We start from the raw sequence: 23805 nt of genomic DNA on the forward strand, positions 1-23805 counted from the left end.
GCACAGCCGGCACCAGGACTCGAACCCGGGTACCTCCCAGTCTCGACGTGACATGGGCAGCACGCTAACCACTGAGCCACGGGAGCTGGTACAGTGTTCAGGTGGTACAGGCAGGTTCATTATATCTTTGCGTCCTTCGAAAGTCACGACGGAACTGATTGGCTCAAGTTTCCGCGCCAGTGAGAGCGCGATTCGGAATTTCGCACAGAAATTTCTTAAGGAAAAGTATTCAACGAGGAGCATTAAATACTCTTTAAAGCAACTGGATTTTTCCGAGATATACTTTGGCGTCACAGTTGGAATTGGATATAGTATTAAAGTGCCACTCCGGACTCGGAAGACCGCGTTTATTTTATTTCGTCCACGAAAAGAAGGCGCCTCACGGATTCTACACGAGAAATTTCAATCTCGTTTACGAACGCTGTGCATTTCTGTAAATTTTTGACGGTATGCTGAGCCGCCACAAGTTTCCATGACGCGAGGAGCGGGTGACGTCATCATAAGCCCACAAATGGTAATGACGTCATGTTCTGGGGAGGGCACTCGTCTCCTAGCAACGATGCCGTCGTCTGGGGAGGGTCACGTGGTGAAGTCACGTGCGCTCATCGAAAGAGGGGAAAACGGGAGAGATGTCTTCTCCCTTCTTTGAGTTTTCTCAAAGGTCGGATCAGTCGGATGATGTCTCGTGGGTCTCCGCTAACGGGGTGCAAAAAGTGAGCCCCCCCAAAAGAGGCGAAGGGCAACAACGTTGCCAGATGAGAGCCGGGCGCTCCGTCGGAGCCTAACATGACGTCACAGTTCTCAAAAATAGAAATTAATTTTCTCTAGCTTTCGCGTCACGTAGAGCCAAAATCTTTTGCAGGGATTTAAAGTGATACAAGAAGATTTCAGTAACATAACTTTGGTAGGATTCTGAAGACACGAGATTTAGTCCGCAGTGGCACTTTAAAGAAACACGAAGACCATTACCAAAAAGCTTTATTAGCTCGCAGGAACAAGTGCAAGTGCTTTCCAAAATTACTATCCGATAGCCTGCCCCGTTTTTTAAGGCATTCCCCCAGTACTGTACAGGCGCTCTACGAATGCGAACGATTGCTCTACAGAAAAGACAGGATTTAATGTCGTCTTTCTTCTCGTCGTTGCTTTAACCTCATGAAGAATTTTTTAAAAAATATTTTACGTGACCTCTCTCGCTACGACTTCCGGCACGGTTCTTCTATCCTGCATGACAGGGTTCTCGACGGTTTACCTGCATAACCTTCAGGACAACACATCGCCTCATGGGTGCTCCCAAACCCGAGGCGCTGCATGCTTGCCCTTCCGAAAGAGTGACGTGGATGTGTCGAATGTTTCAGACGCTAAAAGTATATGTACAGCACAGGGAACTATCTGCAAAGTAACTTGGAAAATGAGTAGAGCTCATTGAAAAAAAAAAAAGTCTAGTTAGATTACTAAATACTGACCTGTAAAAGTATTTGCAAGGTACCAAGTTACTCGCAATAGTATTTTAGATACGTACCTCAAATACTCTTCTCAAGTTACTTTACAACTGTGTTCATAGGTATCACCCTCTCGCTGTCAATCCCGCTTGATTCACAACATCTTGTGAAGCTAGGCGGTCCGCTCGCAGAATGGAGTCTCCGTAAAAAAAAGAAAAAGAAGTATCTACTAAGTAGCCACTAAGTAGCCACGAAGTAGCCAACTTGTAGCCAACAAGTAGACAACGAAGTGGCCAACAGTATAGGAAACTTGACTCAGAACATTTTATGAAGCTTTCCGATCCGGTGCCTTACAGAATGGACTCTCAGTAAAAAAAAAAAAGGCAAAAGAAGTATCCACAAAGTATCCACAAGGTAGCAACGAAGTAGCCATGAAGTAGCCAACTCGCTGAAATTTTGACGCCACGACGAAGGTAGCCCATTGGGCGCAAAATAGTCAAATATAGCAACCCTGGTTAACAGCCGGGAGGTACCCGGGTTCGAATCCCGGTGCCGGCTGTGCTGTCTGGGGTTTTTCCTGGGTTTTCCTCAGACGCTTTCAGACATATGTCGGCACAGTTCCCTTAGACGTCGGCCCAGGACGCACATTCCCCCAGGGCGTGAGTCGTGACGTTGCCCACATACGTGAGGCCGACAACGGCAAGCCCTATCACCCCCACCCCCACCCCCACCACCACCTGGTTAACAGCACCCTGAGAACGTCCTTGTCCTGCCCTTCTAGATGTGGTTAGAGTCACTAGTTGTGCCCAGCTTCAGGCCTTTCACATCATGCAGTTTGGGGTCCTCCAGCTGGTCTGAATCTATGCCGTACTGTTGCCTCGAGGCACATCGCCATTGAAGTCACTGAATTTCAGTCACCTTATTTACTGACACTACTAGACATTAGGACATCTAGAGGTCATTTAAGCCATTCTCCAGGTTGGAAAGCGTCCAGCACGTTTAGGGTTTTCCTTTTTCTGTGAATCATATGCTCCCTCTCCTCCTGAAAGTGAAGAAGGAAATACAGATGACAAACACATTGTTTTCTTGAAAGAGCAGCATAGTTGTTACGACGCTGATATAGCATGATATGGGACGCTAGCGAAGCGGCTGCGGTAACGATTATGTAGAGGAATATCAGGATTTCGAGATGTTTGCGTCGGCAGACGATCGTGGCGCAGATGTCATGGCCTGCAAGTTCTGCACTTCGATTGCTTAATCGCTTAGAAAAAGGAAAAAAGTGGAGACGTTTGTCTTTCGCAATGCAGCTCCTCATTCTCTTTCGTTTCACAGTCATGGCTTTTTTCCCCCACACGTATTTCGGATATTAACATAGCTGGTATAATTAAACGACGAAAAACTCCGAATTCTCGGAAAATATTAACTCAGAAAAACGTGAAATCCTCCGCATATAAGAAAAAAAAAAACTAGCCCCGAAAAAAGCTGGATCCATATGAATAAGGTATAAGTGCAGTGTTCGTCCTTGTCTATTGCAGGTCGGGTGCGTTTGTAGAGATATCGTTAGGCATATATAGATATCGTATAGATATAGATATCGTTAGACTCATCGCTGCATGGACATTGTTCCATGCAGCGATGTTCCCGATGTTCCCGAACCGAAACACTGTTTCGGTTCGGGATATGCGCAGTGGCGGTTTCTTATTATTTGGGGCCCCATACCGCTTGAGTACTAGTGGTGCAAAACTATCGATAGTACTACCGATACTATCGATAGTCGTATGAGAATCGAACTATCGATAATAAGGAAACAATCGATAACAATATCTATAGCTGACTATTGATAGACTATCGATAGTACTATCATATTGGACTGTCGATAGTATAAAAACTACCTATATTACTATCGATAGTATACTATTCATAGTCGGCTATCGGAAAACTATCGGGAAGCAGATAAAAACAGAGAAAGAAAATGCCTTACCCCTACAGGTTTACAAGACAACTGAGAGCAGCTTTCCCTCTGAATTTGAACATTGTGCTTCTCATGCCTCTCAAACCAACCGCAAGGTCATGTGGTATACTCTCTGTACTAGATTGACTGGCATTGTATTCTCATGGGTAAGCGTACGATTTTATGATGATCATCTTCTTTCACTCCTTGCAATGCATCATTCATACGTTGCAGTTCATAGTTACAGCTAAACGGAAAGAATTTGTGTCGCAAGTGATTCTGTCTTCGTTGACACTGTGCCAGTGGCAAAACCAAGACGGAAACGTATGCATCGATAAGGACAACCAAATCTAGCGATAGTACTTACTATCGAGAGTCAACAATCGCCAGTCTTTACACTATCGATAGTGTAGTAATATCGATAGTCGGCTATCGATAGTACTATCAACAGTCAGCTATCAATAATTTTTCAACGCTAGCGATAGTACTGTCGCCTGTCAACAATCGATAGTTTTTACAATATCGATAGTACTACCAGCAGTCGGCAATCGACAGTGTTTCGATTCTTTCCGATAGTAGGCTATCGAGAGTTTTTCGACACTATCGATAGCGCTATCAACAGTCGGCTACTGATAGTTTTTCGACTCTATCGATAATCGACTGTTGATAGTACAATCGATAGTACTATCGACAGTCGGCTTTCGATAGTTTTTCGACATTATAGATAGCGCTATCGGTAGTCGGCCATCGATAGTTTTTCGACACTAACGATAGTACTATCAATAGTCAACAATCGATAGTACTACCGATAGCCAACAACAGATAGTTCTTACACTATCGACAGTACTATCAACAGTCGGCTATCGATACTTTTTGGACACTATCCATAGTTTTGAAACAGAACTATCGATAGTATTGATATAGTCAATTTATCGATAGCTAGTTACTACTATGATAGTTTCGCAACACTATTGAATATCCGCTTCTAAATGTTAAGCAATTTCACTGGCAATTTTACCAAATCACGCAAGAGGGACCATCAAAGATGTGGCGAGTGATTTTCCTCTACAGTGTGACGCCAGCACGATTTCTTGCGTTGAACTTCCTTTTATCGCCGACGCCGGGGATATTCCCGACGCACCCCCAAGACCTCCCAGAAGCCCTACACATCCATACCCACCCAGTGTCCCTGTCCCTGATCCACAAACAACACCGAGCATTTTTGTCAGAATATGGCTGCCAAGCCTGTCGAAACCTTTGTCGTCTGCTAAAGCATGTTTGTCGTCTGCTATCCCGACTAGCCACTTGCATCTCGCGTGACGGCTTCACTCAACCTTCGAGCCATTTACTCCCCCCCCCCCCTTACCTGTAATGGCGAGCACGCCGCATGATAAATTACCGACCGTGAAATGAGTCTTGTAAGGATGCCAAATGAAGGGCTATTCTTGCGACACGCTAAGTTCATGAGCGACATTACGGGGTTGGACGCGCGCGTCTCAAATGGCGTCCTTTGCGGAGGACGACGACACGCGTTGAAATTCAACTATGCGAGCTCATTGACATCACCGTATACGCAGTAATTGCAGGGTTTTTCCTTTATCGATGCACTTTAGTTATCGGAAACATCTCAGCTATCTCAAATATCTCAATCATCAGTTTATCCCTGCTGTCGTAATGCGTTGAGCAATCTGCCGCTAAAAAGGATGTCCGGTACGTGCTGTAAGACTTTATTCTCGGTCCTTCCACTCGAATACGCGATTTTATGTATACATGTAAATCGCGGAGCAGCGAGCTTGCGACATTTATTTTAGGACCCCTTCGCCGAGGGTGTTCTATCACCACATCTGTTTCTGGAATCGAAGTCCCGGAAGGCTTTGACTCTATCAAAGAAACTTCGTTATCACACATGCTCATAGGGGCGGGTGCATGATTTTTCTCGGGGGGAGGGGGGGGTGCCTTGGAAACAACAACTTTATTTTGACTTTGGAGAGTGGGGAGGTTTATCGCCAGAGGTGATACTCTACCCCATTGCTGGTGGGGATGTGGGGAATAAAACGACGAGCCCTTTCACAATAACGATCGGAGTCCGATGGTGTCCAGAAATGTCAGAAGAGCTTTGAGCGCAGATCGTTGCTGGGCTGGATTGGGCCAGGGACCAAGCAATTTCGATAGGGAGAAGGGGCGAGAGTCCAGCTGACGAAGAGACTCGGAGAGCGCGGTTCGAGAAGGTTGGTTAGTGGGGGCAGTAAAGAAGAATGTGCTCCAGATCCTCAAGAGCACCACAGTGGCAGCAGGTGGGAGAGTCAACTTGTCTCAAGCGGTAACGCCACTGAGCTGTAAAGGCCACATCGAGGCGCATTCGGTGGACTAATGCAGCATCTTGACGAGAGGTGTTTCGTGGCATGCGGAAAGCGAGCGTTGGATCAACTCTGCTCAACATAGATGAGGGGAGAATGTCTGCCTTGGAAAACATGCTATTATACTACCAGGGTCAATTCATACTCTGTAACGACGGAAATTTGTGGTGCGTGCGTGTGTGTGGGAGGGGGGTCAGGACATCCGCCCCTGCACCTGCGCCCACCCACCCCTCTCGCGAAAGAAACGGGGTTGGTTAAGCAGGCACTTTTCCTGCACCGCACCCTTTGTAGTCCCTTAACACCCCCAAAGGCCTGCCAAGATACGAGTATCGCACCCCGTTATGCAATTTCAACCTTCCCTCCTCATCCCCCCCCCCTCGGGAGGAAAAGGCTCGCTATCAAGAGTGAATGTTAGTACATTGGAAGAACTCAGAACCATCGTAATCCTCTCAAGACCGTGGCTTCCTGGCGCGGCCATGTTCGCCCTTATAGCTTCGAGCGTATAGTTCAAGTCTACCAAATTGGTGGCGCTGTCGAACACTATGACGTCATTTGTTTACAGTCAGGGAGAGGTCTATCAAGAGTGTTTCAGAGCGTTTGGCCGAAATTGGTTGCCCCGCAGAACTTCTGGCTACATGCTCTCGGACATGCAACGCTATTCGTAACGCCAAAACGCTAAATGAAAGTGACATGAAGCCACGTAACAAAGCTCGGAGCATACAACCTTTATCTTCTTGCACATTTATACTGTCCATGAAGCGTTGCTCTTCTTGGCACAGGAAGTGCCACTGAAGCTGGTTCTCCTGGAGGACGACGCACAGAGAAAAACACGCCTGCGCAAGAAATTTCATGCGTTATGTCAATCTATTTGACAGACGTGACAGATCGCGCCAAATTACCTGTGCAGGTCGCAAGGTTGTCTATACGTACAACACTTTATAGTCATAAGCTACTACATCATAAGTTGCTGCCAAGGCGGTAAAAAGAAACAAGCGTAAACGGAGTGTTTTTCTGTGACGGTCGACTTCCTTGACAGATGATGGTACGGTCACACACGTGAGCACATTTTTTTACGGTATAATCCTTCCTGTTTCCTTCTTCTGCGGCAACAACCCCTCTCCCGGGCCTTCACAGTATTGCGCAATGACATACTAATAATAATAATTGGGGGTTTACGTCGCGATCATGAGGTTCTTTAACGTGCGATGAAAGCTCACCACACGGCACCCCCGTATTTAACGTCCCTCGCGTCTATGCAACTTGTACCCTGCCACCAAGTTGCTGGCGTCCTCGGCCGGGTTCGAACCCGCGATCTCGGGATCAGAAGGCGAACACGCACCGACTGAGCCACCGAGGCCGGTCGCAATGACATCCTGTTTAAAGGATATATTCCCTAGTAGCCCATCTAAGAGAGTAATATTGAAGTAAGTCCTATATCACCTTGCGAGACGCAGCGACGATCACGATTTCTTTGAAAAGCTTGTGATACTGTGGGCAACTGCACATATTTCTTTTTTTTTTTCTTGTTCTAGGGAAAGCGTCGTGAAGTGATGTTTTCCCTCACTGCACATGCTGCTGGATGCATGATGTGCATTTTAAAAATGCTATCGGTCTTCGTCTTCCACAGTTCCCTCTTCATTCAAGAACATACGTATTGGAGGCAAGCAAGCAAGCTGGTGTGAACTTGAAGATGAGAACATATCCTTGAGTCTGAGGAAATATGAAGAAGGGGATGAACACGGACAAGACCGATCAAAAACCAACAATAACACTTTTAACGGAATCACAAACAAGGTACAGCAGTTGGACGAAGCTATAAGGAACAGGACACCTCTTCCTGCAATACTGTTTTTCACTTACCGTACGTTTCACAAAATTGCAGTACACATGCAGGAAGCTCATACGTATGACATAGTCAGAATGCATGACAGAGATGTAGGGCTTTATGTGTTCCTGAGTATCTGTTTGTTTAGGGCAGTTCAATTGCGCCCTATGACTTTATAGGTAACCGTTCTGACATCTGTACGAAAGCACTAAACAAGAACATAGGGGAAACAGTGCAGTGAGTGTCAGAATTCAAACACTGCACACGTTTCAGGGCTAGCGATTTATTGCGGCATTGCACGGGACATTGCGAAACCTTCCACTAGGGGCGGCTTGAAAACTTCGCTTATCGTATAGATGGAGCTGCTAAGTGCCTGAGGCGCCACTGTACGGTGTCTGTTTCAACGCGGACGGGCGTTATTGTGCGCTTGTTGTGTTACACGTACTAGCACGTGATTTTTCCGTTCAGTTTATTTTACAGTTCTTAATCACAGCTATCGCGCTTCTAAATTTTGTTCACTACGTTAGTCCAACGTCAACGAATGTATCTGGCGGAACTATAACAATAGTGATTTTTAGTATAAAGTGCGCTATCGCCTTTGCGCACGTAAAGGATAGCGTGGGGGCTTCCGCGCATGCGCAAAACATAAAGAGAGCTTCGCGCACTGCACAGAATGAACCACGCCATCCCTTACGTACGCAGAGGTGATAGCGTATACGATGTACTAAAACTTTCTAACGAAGCACTATTCTAGCACTTTTTACGTAATGGCGCTGCGTACGTCACGGACAGCGTGCTGGTCCTGCGTAGTGCGCGAAGCCCTCTTTATGTTTCGCGCGCGTGCAGAAGCCCCAACGATATCCCTTACGTATACGTAAAGGCGACAACATACGATGCAGTATCACTCTGTAATGGCGGGTGACCATCCTCATGCACAAAACGTGATTCTGCACATAGTGTTTGTGCAGTGTGAACACGTACACAACTCCCTTTCACACACTACAACTAAAACGCTCTAAACACTTTGCTGCCAAAACGATGCCAGCGCACCTACTGCCAAAACGCAGAACGAACAACTCACCCAACAGATAAGAACATAGTCGAGTGGCGATGCGGGGTAATTGGCTATAGTCGATGTACGTACTTGTTGATTCACCCAAGAACACACGTACAACATGGAAGATAGGATTGCAGTGTCCTGTCCTGTCTTCTACGTTGTCCCTGTCTTCTAGGCTGCACCAACAAGAATATATAGATAAGGACATCCACAACGTCAGTCCATCCTCGAAGCGTCGTGTAAAGAAAATGAGTACCCCCCATCACGTCACTCGCAAGGGAACGTCTGTCCTCTCCCCAGAAGGCTACATTATACAATCCTTCTTCCGCCATACTACAGAAAGCGTCAACGGCATCGTTATCGGATTCACTTTCATCCTTGCGGGCCAACGAAAACAAACAACGCTTCCGTTAACATGGGAGAGCACATTTAAGCAGATCCCCATGGACTCGGCAAAACTAGCGAAGCGAAACAACGAAACTGACATCAAGGATTAGATAAGAGGTCATCCGAGATGACCTATATTGAAACAGTCGGCTGCTTTTTCTAGTGGAAGCAAGGATATATGCGCGCGGCTAAACTACATCCCGACCGATATGTAAATGAGCGAGCGGAGGCAAAGGACGTTGTCGCTTTGTAAAGGACTGTCTCAAGGGCTTCCTAGCATCACGTGGGCAGCCCAAGGTCGCCCCTGGCCCGAGGCTTCACGTGTGGCTGTATAGGGGGCAGTAGCATCGGACGTTACGGCGCTTCATGAATATAAGAAGTCTCGCGGCAAGATTGGAAGTCGAAGGGATTACAGTGTTACATCCGGTGAGAATGGGAAAAATAAGCCTGGCGGTCTTTGCCGTGCTCTTCGGTGAGTACTAGTTATGCGTCGTACTCCCGAGCTAGCCTATAAGTATACTTCTTAATCGTATAATAGGGAACCTCGGAATTATATATGTGAATATACTGAGCCAAGTAGCTGATAAGTGTGATGTAACAAATTGATGCTTGGTCCGTGCGTGCATGATGATAGGTGTTCTCCGTTGTCCCTTGCTGATCATGGGGGCATAGCGATGTCCGAGGGGATTTTCGTAGAATCTTGAGAAATGCTCGTGAAACATTACTGCACTATTAGTTTGGTCACTAATGGTATGTAGTGGTCATTGGACGAGGACTGACCGTGTTCATTGTCTCGACGTGGCGTCGAGGTCCTCAAGTGAGGTTTGTGTGTGTGCGGGGGAAGGGGGATTACTGCACCTATAGGACAGACTTTATTCACAAAGAAGTGTAATAATTTTTACGCGCTCTTAGGATCTATTATTTATTTTCACATTCTCAGCTCTCATTTTTGTTACATAGACTTGGAGATTGAAGCTCGCAAATACAAATTTAGGCTAAAATATGCAAAAAAGCGAACAAACAAACAAACAAACATTATATCGAAAAACGGTGAGGGTAGACTGAAGCAGGCGCCTCTGTTCGGCAGCTATATTGAGCAGGAGACCATTCTTACAGCCTGTGATCGACACACCTTATATGAGCCTTCAGCTTCAAACAAAAACAATGTCCCATTTTGCCCTCATCCCTCGGAAAGGAAGTAACGAAACTATATCGTGTACTCATATTGAAGGGCGTACTTCTTACGTCTCCGTATTCCGGCTACCTGTGTGTGTCAAGCACGTTGGTCCCTCCTTTTGCACGCATCGATATCCACACGGATCACGTGTGTCGAAAAGTGAACGGACGGATGACAGCGAGGTAATACGAAGTAAACATAAACGACCCGCCAGATAGCGAGAGTCAATTGAAAGGAAACTTATAACGAGATGTCGTGACGCAGACTTCCTCGTCTGTTGCTGTTGTTTATGTTTACCTGCGTTCCAATGTTGTCTGGAGGCCCGTCTACGTTGCACCGCGTGGAATTTTAAGTATACCTTTCCCATATTATATTTATGTTCACACTTTTGCTTGTTGCTATTGCTGGTGTCTTATCGTGTGGCTCTTGCGCTATAATCGGGACCTCCGCAAATACTGTTGCCTGCGGCCTCCACAGTTTTACGTATAGATATCCACTCAGATATCCGCGCATATTACAGGCGTGCTACGATTAGGAGTGTGACCGCGAAGCGACGCAGGTATAAGGTGAACCGAATGCGGAAAACGGTAGTTGGGACAGTAGCGAAAATAATTATTACAAACTTTAAGCAAATACTATATATATGTAAACTATTTAGAGGTGCGCTAGAGGTTATATCGACGCTGTCTTATACCGACAGTTCTATTAAATACTTCTCCTAACATTTTTTATATAGTTTATCCGTTTAGTTTTGTATAGTTGTATAGTTTTATAGCACCTGTTTAGTTTGTATAATATAGCTTATCCGTTCGTGAACAGTTTACTCTGACGAATGCTCCTGTAGTCTGTTATTTTATACCGATAAATACACGTGCATGCATCTATCGAATCAGCGCCGCATGGTGAAACAGAAAAAAAAAAAAAGAAAAAAAAGATAGAGAGAAAAGAAGAGCAGGAACATTTGGGGTAGCCACGAAGTGAAAAATTTAAACGAACGAGCGAGAAGTATAGACCAAGTTGAGTTTGAGCTTGAATGAACGTACATGAAAGCATGATATTAGGAATGTACATGACTTCAAGTTATGTGTAGATAGGTTACTTACACGATATACGGAGAGCCATATCGATGGAAGTTCCTCCATATCGAGGCCCAGAAAGATAGTAGCACTCTCAGGTCATAAATTTATTAGAATCTAAGTGTCTGTCCACATTTATATCACAGCCTCCATATCACAACGTTCAAGATCTCAGATCTAAAAAATCCCAAAATCGCAATATCAAAGCTGCGAGGTCTGAGAATGACCGTATTTCAAAATATGATATCACTGAGCAACGTGTCAGCTTCTTGTGTTTTTCGGTGTCCGTCGAAGACATTTTGAGCGAATGAGGCGCACCTTTTAACGACGATTAGGCTTAGCAGGGCGGGCGCGCTGAAAAAAAAAAACCCACAACGAAACGTCGATTGATTAGTCCACGGTTAGGTAAGACTAGGGTTGCCACCAGGCCGGTATTATACCGGCACGGCCGGTTATTTGCGCTCTCTGCCGGTTGCCGGTAGGAAGGTGATACCGGCAGCCTTTTGCCGGTATTTGTGGCTCAAGACCTTTCATAGGGGCTTTTGTGGGGTTTTGCCTTCAACATTCGACTACAGCTTGAATAAATCTGGAGCACAGACCCAACCCCGCAGTCACCAGTCGTTTTCTTAATTATTCATTATTATTACTATTCGTTGTTATTATTATTATCACTGTTATTCAATAAGTCTTGTGTTCGGAGGGGACAAGAGCAGTGGTTGTGCAAAGCTGTTGGTGGTTGTGTCGAGCCAGCTACAACGTATCCTCACCCACTTTCCCTCTCCCACGAGCTTTTCGTCCTTTCCCTTTATTCTACCTCCTCTCCCTCAGCCGGTATTTTTCACTCCGAAAGGTGGCAACCCTAGGTAAGACCTATATAAGTGACTGTAATGAGGCCTAGGTTAGTCCAAGTCTGTTATGTGCAGGGCCCGCTTGCGCGGACGTTGAGGAAATTCCTGAGTGACTTCCTCCGTAGCCTTGGCGGTGCTTTACGTACGTGCAGCGTTGAATACTGTAGCCCGCGCCGAAAGCACTACCGAGGCCACTGAGGACACCACCGAGGAGTCTCCTCAACGTGTCTAGTAGTAGACGGTGTCGGCATTAGGTTGTGTCTATATTTGAGACTTTGTACCTGTGGACTTCTAACTGTGGGATATCAGTTAGTGGTGTCCCTAGTGGTGTCCCTAGTGGTGTCGTGGGATATAACCCTTTCCCTCAAATCTCGAACCATTCTGCCGGACCTGTTGCGTCCGTTTGTCGTTCGTGCGCTTCGCTTTTCCGCTCTCTGACTTTCGCAGCCACGAAGGCGTGACCCTTGAACATTTCCTTTACCGAACCTAGTTTTCCGTTCGCGCAGGCGGACAGGCCGGGAGTCTCTGTCACACGATTGCGTCATATGGAGTCACGGAAGATCGATGGGGATGGGTAGATTCGTGGCAACGTCACGCAACCTTGTGACGGCGGTGAAATGTAGATATTGGGGTATTCTATAGAATAGGGCACCCGTAAATGGCGACTCCTTGTTTCTTCATGTGGCCCCATAGCGCTTGGGTAGCAACCCTAACACTGAGAGAGAGAGAGAAAAAAAAAAGGATAAAGAAACGTTTCCAGCGTGCATCGCTTCCTCAGACGAAACAATACAGGAGCTGGGCGGTGTTGAACGTGCATGTTTCTGTGGTCTTATGTTTTGTGTGCCCGGCAGCATATTGGGAATTCGATGTACGATCATGAGTCAAGTCACATGCGCTTGGTCCAGGAATTAGTTCTCTCTCTCTTTTTTTTTTCTACACCTGAGGTAACGTCGTCCTCAGTGTTCGAACACAAAGTCTCACGATAAGCTACCGGACGTCTTACCATCTGGCCTAGACATGTACAAGATAACAAAGTATCTAACACGCGATCTTAAATATGGACAGCAGAACGTAATTAAGATTCTGCAGAAACACCTGGAAATGAAAGCAGTTAGCTATTACCTAAAGTATTTGAAATACGTAACACTTAAATCAGCCTGGATCGTCAAAGAGATTGCGTTTTATATAACAACAACAACAACAACTTTATTTTATAACGATGAATATGGAGTTTCATCAGAGACGATGAAATATTACATCATTGCTGGTGGTGATGTGGGGAATGACACAACATCGGAATGAGGAATTTCACGATGATATTTCACCTACGCTAACCCTTACGTACGCAAAGGCGATAGCGTACCATGCACTAAACACTCACTGGTGACGTCACCATCCACGCATATGACCGTTTCGTGCAGAAAATCTTTGGTCAATGCAATTCCATTAATATTTCAGGCACCCTCAGCACAGCATCGGCGGCTCCACGAAAACCAGGCTGTGAGCTCGAGATCCTGGACAAGTGCGGCGGCGAGCTCTTCGTTTTCGCTACCTCCGAGAAGATCGCCATCAACGCGCAGGAACTCGATGAAGTTTGCGCGTGAGTTAGTCTTTATTCGTTCGTCTACTCTCTAGATGGCGGTAACGTTTGTCTATACGTAGCTTTTTCCACGAAACATTCGACAGCCTACTTACGACACCCCATTGCCGTTATCTATTTACCTTTATAGTGTCGGTCGTATTGACAGCGATGCCGGAACGCGTTTCCGCGAAGTCTCGCTAGGAGCCCCTTTGCTGACCATCAACTCCAAGGCCGTGCTAAGGTCTGAGGCTTCCCTTTAGGGCTTCCGGCATACTTTTCTGGTGGATGTCAGCCGGTGACGCTAACTACTACCACTCCTAACTTTTTCTCTCTCTCGCACTCCTTCTTGCCCTCTCTCCATGTCTGCACACCGTTTGGTAGCTACGAGGTCATGCTGAAGACTTGGACGTGGCGTGTTCGAAACCCATATACCACCGGCTGTTCTGCCTGTGGTTGTCCCTCGATTTTCCTGCGGTCTTTTCACACGGATGGGGGTCCAGCTTCCCCTGAAGTCGGCCCTGGATGCATGCTATCCCCCATGTCCCCTACTCCTTTTTACGGTTCTCTACCATCTGTACTCCGCTCATAACCACATATGCTTCGCGGTCGGTACGAGCAGGAACTCGAAACAGAAAGAGTATCCTCGCTCACTTGGAATGCATGTGAATACGGTAGTCGCATTAGGAAAGCGCCTGTTTATCTTTACTCTCTGGGAAATACGAACAAGAACCGGCCGATGCCGGTCAGAGGATCTTCCATGGTCATCTCAGAAAGATCGTATCGTATTTTGTCAAGATCAAGATACGACTCGCGTTATTTCCATTTTATGTAACGAATAACATAAATACCGAACAAAATCTGAAATCTTGAAACGTTTCCGAGTAAGATTTTCATATTCATATTCTCAACTGGCAAGCTTCCCGCGCGCAAGGTTAGGCTGAAGGTCCGACTATTCACCGAAATGAGAAGAACCAACTAAATGATTGGCGATCGTTCGGATAATGGTTATGTTTTACCTCGTACAGTTTACTGTATTGCGAGGGGATGATAGCATCGCCTTCGATCTGATATAATCCGATAAGGACTGCTGCCGTCCTTTTTCTCGGAATATCCTCCTTGATTCCCACCTGCTTGTTGATGTGAGCCACGTATACGTGCGACGCTCGAAAGTGCTTCCGACGCCGTCTATTCGATGACTACATGAATCGCCATTCCTCTTCATGGTATAATCCAGGCTGAAAGAAATGATTGAACTAATGAAGGTTTAACATGTATAGGTTAATGCACTGGCCTCCTTCATCACTACTACAGCCTCCCGTTCCCGTGGCCTGGCTCGGATAATGCGCTGGCAGGCAACGAGGAAAGCGCTGTTGGGCTCCTCGAGGACCCCAACAGCACCGAATGTCCTCTGGATGTACGAATAACGTCCTAACGGATGATTGATATCCGAGGGACATCCATAGGACGTACGAACTCGTTAGGACATTATTCGTACATCCAGAGGATATCCGGTGTTGTTTGGGGAGGTGCTAGTGAGGACTAGAGCATTTATCTGCGCCATTCCGCGGGGATCGCATTTGCTCCATACTTATTCTGGCGCTTATCTTACACAAAGCTACGAAGACTCCCCATAACTAATCGGTTGTTGCTAAATATTCGGTCTGATTTGTGAGCGTGGTCGTAGGCAATTGTTGGACCATACGTCCCGATTTAGGCGGGACAGGTCCATAAGGTATCATAATTGGCTTTTGATCTTCAGCGCATCTTAAATGGCTGCGTTCAGCTCACTTGCGCTTTTTACGTTGATTTCAGTCGTCAGGCAGAGGCAGAGGAATGTGCCCGCGATTACCTGAAGAAATGCACGGAGAGTATCGTTCAGGGCATCGGAAGTATCTTCCTGGATGACGTTAGGGACGAAATCGAAACGAGGTGTGAGAAGGACAGCGAGTACCAGAAGCGTAAGTAGCATTCATTCTCTCTTCCATGTCACGTCATTCATGTCGTGCCACCTACCGCACGTTTCCTGAACTAGTGTTGTGGCGGCACATGCGCAGTACTATTTTCCCCTGAGTGTGGAGCTTATATGCAGAAGTCGACTCGCACGTCACTAAGTGACATCCGAGAAACGTTGAAATCATCCTTTCCAACCTTTAGGACAATGACCAGATAAACTGTGAGGCACTGAGATAGGTCAGGAAGTACGCAATACGTTGTGCTCGTCAAATCTCGGACTGTTCTGTAATCGCTCATGACGCGGACGTTACAGGTTACCTCGAACACGCTTCATGCTTGAACAGCATTGGTCCTGGCCTCCATCGTTGCATGCGAAACCTTACCCTTGACCTCGACACTGCCGCTCAGCTTCAATCTAAGCACAGGATAGGCGGTGCTTGCTGGTGAGTAAAACAATTCTTTGGCAGACTTATTTGCGTGGAATCGTGAAAGTAATAGTGTATTCACACGAGGAATATCACGCAAAATACTGCGAAGGCACATGTCTGGAACGTCATTGATATTACCGGTACATCCACACCATTTTGGGTCAAGAGAAGATCATGAACGTCTCGTGCGGACGACCGTCACACGACCATCATTGTAGTAGACGACATTTCCTGCACAGTGTTTTAGATCTCGACTAAATATGATATAAATAAATAAAATGGAACAAGCTTCTTGATGAAAGATGAAAGTCACTGAATGTTCTTCACACTTTCATGTTCTTTCAAGCTTCCTGAGGCCATTTTTATTGTACTGTTCAGCAAAATATTTTACGTCTGAATAAATCATAATTGACTTCATTACTTGCAGCAAATTTAACGTCTTTGAAACCTGCTTCGAGAACGCCGTCAAAGGCAAGTGTCCCAGCGGAGCCGAGGACCTCGCCCGTAACTTTGTGCAGAAATATTCCGGCGAACTCCTTTCTACCGTGTGCGCACCATACAGAGGCAATCTCGACAAGTGCAAGTCTATCGTCTTCGATGACAACCTCAGGGGAGATCCTAACATCCGATCTGCTCTCACCCCTCTGATCAAGGTCGGAGAAGCTCTCGGCTAAGTCACGTGCCCTTGCTGCGAGCGATATTTACGGTAGTCTCTGTAAAATACGTCGATTTTATCGTGTCATCAATGAAACAAAATGAGTCGCAGAAGACGGGTGATAATTACGTGAATTTACGTGTTTGAAAGTGATGGCGTCATACTAAAATGCTTCATCTATTGTCGCACATGTTCTCATCTTAAATAAACTATGTTTGACGGTTGTTCAAGAATCGTAGTTGTTCCTCACTATGTCCCATACCTGCCAGCTTGTAAGTCCAACACTATACCGGGTGTTTCAGTTAAATCCCCGGGATAAATAATTCGTGAACCGGTGCACCAATCGAATAACTTTCTTTTTTACAAGTATCTGTCCAATACCGCCTACAAGATGCACACCGCGTGAATGAGCGGGAGGCGCTCATTATTTAAATAAAAATTCAAATGAGTTTCGCGAAAAAAGATAACTTCTAAAGCAGGGCGCCGTCGGCATTAAAATGGGTACTACCCCTTCTGGGACCTTCAGTAGATACCTTTTAGAGAAAAATCTGCAACCGAAGCGGGTCATTTGTTGCAGTAATTAATTGGTTTCGGTTTACATATTTTTGTCGCGGCTGGTCGCGGTGAAGCGCAAAAGGACGCTCTTTCACTCCCATGTCCACCAATGAATTACATCCTTACACCAATGAATTACGTCCTTTTGCGCTTCGCCGCGACCAGCCGCGACAAAAATACGTAAACCGAAACCAATTAATTACTGCAATAAATGACCCGCTTCGGTGGCAGATTTTTCTCTAAAAAGTGTCCACTGAAGGTCCCAAAAGGAGTAGTACCCATTTTAATGCCGACGGTGCCCTGCTTTAGAAATTAGCTTTTTTCACGAAACTCATTTGAATTTTTATTTAAATAATGAGCGCCTCCCGCTCGTTCACGCGATGCGCATCTTGTAGGCGGTATTGGACAGATACTTGTAAAAAAGAAAGTTATTCGATTGGTGCACCGGTTCGCGAATTATTTAGCCCGGGGATTTAACTGAAACACCCGGTATATAGTTGCCGTCTTCTTGTTTCTACATTGCCGCCCCATTTCATATTTACCTATATGTCAACAACATACGTACGAAACGCCAAGACTCTATACGGGCAGAACCGATTTCAATATATGGTTCGACCAGTAGTTTCGAGCTCTAAAACAGAGACACTGAAGAAGGTCAAATGATGAACCATGCACGTCATCGAACAGGAAGGAAGGCTACCACACCCTTGTACTGTTAAATCTGAGAGCTACGTCCGTTTATGCCCGTTACAGCCTATGTCGGTTTATGCAGGGCGGCGCGAGCAGTTCGCAAGTATAGTTATGGTTAATAACTAGTACACGCGACATGCAAGGAAGACCCAGTATTGAACGCATCGTACCTTAATGAGACAAATTAGCTCTAGAAGAGGCTATGCTCTATAGCCTGGGCTAGAGGATTGGTTCTATGGGGTTTCCGAAAACGCATGCGCAGCTTCGGGATTACGCACACAAAGCAGCTTCTAGGACCTCTGACCTTCCGCATGAACGGCGAAGGGCATCTGAGGTTCAAAGCGTCTGCGCATGCTCTAACCTTCGTCATCTCGGGTTCCCATGAAAGAAAGCAGAGAAGGAGCCGGTACATCCCAGGGAAAGGGAAAGCGTGCTGCAAGTGACCTGTGGATAGTAGTCACGTTACCTGATGGCGAATTCGGGTGGTCATATCGTGGTAACTTTTTTTTTTTTTTTGCCAGATCCCTCCTGTTCTCGCCAGTTTTGCCAGATCTCGCATATTCACGTGGCGCCTTCCCAGCGCCAGAAATTTGCCAGCAGGCACTTCTTTCGCAGGGCCTTGAAGCGACCGGGCAGAGGATTGCCCTACTATATCCGGTGTCGTAACATCCGCATCGCGAGGGTGGCGATAGGGACCCCATTGGTACACACGTCGAAGTTCACGTGGTTTAGCAGACGACGCGGCGGAGCCTGAAGACGAGCGACAGCGATGCCCATAGCGTGAGGCGAAGGACAAAAACCGCTACACCCCTGGCAGTCGGGTTCGTGTGGCAACGGTCACGTGATCCAGCTCGGACGCCGACCGAGCAATTTCCGAGCGCTAGGCCGTGTTGCCACGAAATCACCACCCGAATTCGCCACGAGAATGTCAATGAGGGGGCTTTGCTGATGGTACGTCAATCTTGACAATTCGCGGGCGCATGTACAGAGGAACTGCAGAAACAATCTTCGAATGGTCTGTACGACAGATGGCGACAGATGCATGGCGGTGTCGTCGCATGACTGGCCACTATAGTTTCAGCCTCACTGTTCGCGGTAGAACAGTGTCCTTTTCTCATTCCTTCCTCCATGCTAGAACCAGGTGGCGCTGAGCACCGGGCAGCCTAGATGTCTGCCTACCAACACGCGCGAATGACAGCAAGTATTTTTTTGAGCAAGTCCGCGTGGTGGCGGTGTCCATATGCTACCGAGCGCTCTTGTGAGCCGACGCGGCGGCACGCTGTTGGGAGCGGTGGCTTTGTGTCCTTGACACTGAGCCACGCTTCAGAGGACCATAAGCCGTGGCTACATGAATCGATAGAAGCGTATCGTATCGAGTATTCGCACTTCATGCACCTAATATGACCGGCGGATTGGCGGATGTGGCTCTGTCGGAGAGGATTTGTTGCGATAACTCGATACGACACGCTTTCGTCGCATTTATGTAAACACAGCTCATGAAACAAATGGAATGCAGATAACGCCTGAAAAATTCAGCTAGCGCCACCTACACTGTCTATGATTATGACTGCATGGTTGCCTCTAAGGTGCCTCAATGCTAGGTCCCTCTGCACAGAGGGAGCTAGTATTCGGGCACTCTAGTGCCAGCGCCACCTACCCTGTCTGTGATGATGACTGTCATGTTGCCTTTAAGGTGCCTCAATACTAGCTCCCTCTGCACAGAGGGAGTTAGTATTCGGGCACACTAGTGCCAGCGGCACCTAAACTGTCTGTGATGATGACTGCCATGATGCCTCTAAGGTGCCCAAACACTAGCTCCCTCTGCACAGAGGAAGATAGTAATGGTTCACCCTCGTGCCAGCGCCACCTATACTGTCTCTGATGGTGATTGCCACGTTGCCTCTAAGGTGCTTCACTACTAGCTCCCTCTGCACAGAGGGAGCCAGTATTGGGGCACTCTAGTGCCAGCGCCACCTACACTGTCTGCGATGATGACTGTCATGTTGCCTCTAAGGTGCCTCAACACTAGCTCCCTCTGCACAGAGGAAGCTGGTATTCGGGCACTCTAGTTGCCTCTCCGGCACGCTCCGCCGCAACCTTTTTACAACAAATTATGGTCTACAACATCCTTCATCACCGTCATCGTCGGGTGCCGAATTCAATTTTTCAATAGTTTTTTTCGTAATTTTCTTATCAACTTATCAACCACCGTCGTTGTCTTTTTAACTCTTGTCTGTGAATCGACTGTCTGTATACGTTGAAATGGCTTTATTAATGTTGAAAGGTTCTTGATGAGCCCACCAGACTTGTCATACCTGACTCGGCAGAGTGCAGATGTAATCATTATCACCATCGCCATATTATCAACGTCTGCAGCGTCACGTGACGGGTGCGCGTGACGCTTGAGATCTCGTCCGCCGTGCAGCTCGTGTGTCACGTACCGGAGCCCTTCCATCCTTGTTAATATGGACGAACGCGGAGCGGAAACCGATGTCCTGGCCCCGAGCACCGACAGCGTCGACAAAGCTTCTCGTAAGAAGCTCATTCTAGCGGGCACTCTCTTCGGTATCATCCTTATAGTCAGTTCTCTTGTAACTGTCGTCTGTAACGTCTACATGCTCTTCAAGCCACAGACTAGCCCAGTACGCTTTCCGATACTGCCGAAACCAGAACCGACCATGACCCTCAAAGTACGCGTGGCCGACATGGAGAACAACTTACTCTCGCTCCTCAACAAGAACGGTACGCTGTTCAAGGATGCGGAAGCTCAGCCGCCGCCGCCGTTGCCGCAGGCCAGGGCAGACGATCGACCTTACTTCGCTGCACGAGGACGTGTCCTACCGGTAGATGCAGAACGCCAGATGTACAGTGAAGGTAACCACGCCAAGGAACTGGTGATAATCCCAGCTCCGGAGTGTGGCCAAGTGTGGGAGAACCATAGGATCGACTGCCACCCTGACCGTCCGCCCTCGCACCAGTCTTGCCTGAGACGCGGTTGTTGCTACGAGCCCGTTAACGTCACTGGGGCCCCGCCTGATGCAGGGTTTATTCTTCCACCCGCGTGCTTCTACCCGTCAAATTACCTTGGCTACAAGGTGGAAGCTGTCGAAAACAGCCTATTCGGAACCATCGTCAGAGCGAAGCGAGTTACCCCGTCGGGATTCCCGAAGGACGCCGACTCCATTGTAATTGAAGTGGTCAATTACGATGACTTTACCGTGCGGATACGAGTGACCGACGCGAAAGTAAAAAGGTACGAGGTACCATTCCCAAAAGTGCCTGACCGGAAGAAGACGCACCCAAAATTTTATGACGTCGTGGTTGCCTTCTGCGGGGAACTGCAGGTCGTTAGGCAGTCTTCCAGGAAGCCCGTCTTTCATACGAATATTTCCACACTTGTATACGCAGAGCAATTCCTGCAGCTGTCAACTCGACTACCGTCTCGGTTCGTTTATGGAATCGGGGACGTGAAGTCGCCATTGCTTCGCAGCACAGACTGGTACAGAATCATGCTCTTCAATGCCGGCCGCTCGCCGACAGAAGGGAAGAACTTGTACAGCTCCCACCCGTTCCTCCTAACGCTCGAAGAGAACGGCGATACCACAGGAGTGTTCCTTCTGAACAGCAATGCAATGGACATTGTTCTCCAACCGAGCCCTGCCGCGACGTTCCGGACAATCGGAGGTATCCTGGACTTTTTCGTCTTCCTGGGTCCAACACCGCAGCACGTAGTCCGACAGTACACTGCTGTTGTGGGAAGGTCATTCATGCCTCCTTATTGGAGTCTGGGATTCCATCTTAGTCGATGGGGGTACTCAACGATTGAGGAGGTTCACGATGTCTGGAAGAGGAACTTACGAATGGGCATCGCCGTGGAGGCCATATGGCTCGATGCGGATTACATGGAGGACCTGAAACCGTTCTCCTACGATCGGTCGCGGTTTGCGGGGCTTCCGGAGTTCGCGCAGGACCTCCACAAGCGAGATACAAAATTGGTCCTCACTTTGCACCCTGGTATTGACAGCAACCGTGGCAGAGGCAGTTATCTTCCGTTCGACGAGGGTGACAGGCGTGACATCTTCATCCGAATGGAGAACGAAGAATATAACCACGGTTTGATTGGCAACAGAAGTGGAATTGTTTTTCCGGACTTCACGAATCCGCTCTGTCAGGAATATTGGAGTCAAATGCTGTCTTACTTTCACCAGACGATTCATTTTGATGGTCTGTGGTTGGACCTCAACGAACCGTCGTCGCTTTACACTGGTTCGGAAGTGGGCTGTCCCAGTTCATCGTTCGAAAAACCGCCGTACCTTCCTGGAGATGGTCAAGAGGTTCTCTCAACGAAAACCCTCTGCATGACGTCCAGACTTTTCTCCTCTATGCATTACGACGTCCACAACTTGTACAGCTACGCCCAAACCCTCCGGACGTACGAGGCACTCTTCCAAATCACGTCCAACCGACCTTTCATCATCTCCAGGTCCACCTTCTCCGGGCAAGGCCAGTACTCTGGACACTGGAGTGGCGACATCGAGTCAGACTGGGATTCGTTGCGATATTCAATTTCATCTATGCTCACATTCAATATTCTCGGCATGCCCATGACCGGCTCTGACATTTGCGGCTTCTGGGACAATGCAACGGCTGAGCTCTGCCATCGCTGGCACGCTTTGGGTGCATTTTACCCTTTTGCCAGGAACCACAACGCGAGAGGAAGCGTTGATCAGGACCCTGCAGCCTGGGGAACGCAATTCTCTTCCGCGACTCGAAAGATCTTACGAGTACGTTACAACTTCCTTCCGTATCTTTACACGCTCTTCTACCGCAGTCACGCCTTCGGGGACACTGTAGCACGGCCACTGTTCTTCGAGTTCCCGAAGGATATCAGCACGTACTCCATCGACACGCAGTTTCTCTGGGGAGCCTCGCTTCTCATTCTTCCAGTCGTCGAACCGAACACGACAGAGATAAAACCTTATCTCCCGCGTGGTATCTGGTTCGACACCCTACTCGGCACGCCGTACCGTAGCGCAGGTGAAGACTTCGTTATCACTCCCCAGGCAGACCTGGTCTGTCTAATGCTCCGAGGGGGCGCTGTGATTCCAACCCAAGAAACAGCGCAGACGACAGCAGGAAGTCGGCTTAAGCCCTTCAGCCTTCTAGTCGCGGAAGACAACGAGGGCGTCGCCATGGGCGAACTTTACTGGGACGATGGCGAGTCGATAGGATCGTACGAAAGAGGAGAGTACAACCTGGTCGAGTTCAATGTGGTGCACGGTCAGCTCAACGGGTACTGCGTGCACTGTAAATACGATACGATTATGCTTCTCAACGCGGTCGTCCTCTACGGGTTGAAGCAGAAGCCGCAATATGTTCGTTTTAATAATCATCCGGCGAACTTCACGTACAATCACGAAGGTCAATTTATGAAGGTCGCTGGACTTCATTATCAGATGACTAAAGGATTCTCCCTGACGTGGACACACTAAGCACACTGCAAGTCTCAGAGGTGAAACTGGACTGTTCCAGTCAAAAGTATCTGAGCAGCGTTAACGATGAAATTTACGGTACGTTGCGAGGCTCTATTAAATATACTATAGTAAAAGTGTGTCTCTGTGCTTTCACTAACCAGCAAGCTACAGCCAACGTTTCTTGATGAAAAGGGTAAAGGACACTCGTAAACGTAAACTTAACTTCAAGAGTCGCTCTGCTACTGAATTTCGGACAGCGGCATGCCCGCGTAAGCAGATCCTGTGGTTTGCGAGCAAAGTGAGCCGCAGTACTACCCTACAGGTGTTGATTTGGCAATTTCCTTCTGTGGC

The 23805-nt window shown here is 47.5% G+C and overlaps 2 protein-coding genes across 2 annotated transcripts; both read left to right on the forward strand.

The window, feature by feature from the left end:
- Positions 1-9378: 9378 nt before the first annotated feature.
- On the forward strand, positions 9379-16959 carry LOC135397149 (uncharacterized). Its single transcript, XM_064628514.1, has 5 exons — positions 9379-9488; positions 13576-13717; positions 15512-15657; positions 15966-16095; positions 16508-16959. The coding sequence occupies exons 1-5, from the start codon at positions 9383-9385 to the stop codon at positions 16752-16754; spliced, it is 771 nt and encodes a 256-aa protein (XP_064484584.1). The 5' UTR covers positions 9379-9382; the 3' UTR covers positions 16755-16959.
- A 3486-nt stretch (positions 16960-20445) lies between these two features.
- Positions 20446-23472, forward strand: LOC135398705 (lysosomal alpha-glucosidase-like). The gene has a single exon (XM_064630090.1). It carries the CDS (start codon positions 20446-20448, stop codon positions 23470-23472), a length of 3027 nt encoding a protein of 1008 aa, XP_064486160.1.
- The last annotated feature ends 333 nt before the right edge of the window (positions 23473-23805 follow it).

The sequence above is a fragment of the Ornithodoros turicata genome, chromosome 6, assembly GCF_037126465.1.
Source record: "Ornithodoros turicata isolate Travis chromosome 6, ASM3712646v1, whole genome shotgun sequence".
NCBI lineage: Eukaryota > Metazoa > Arthropoda > Arachnida > Ixodida > Argasidae > Ornithodoros > Ornithodoros turicata.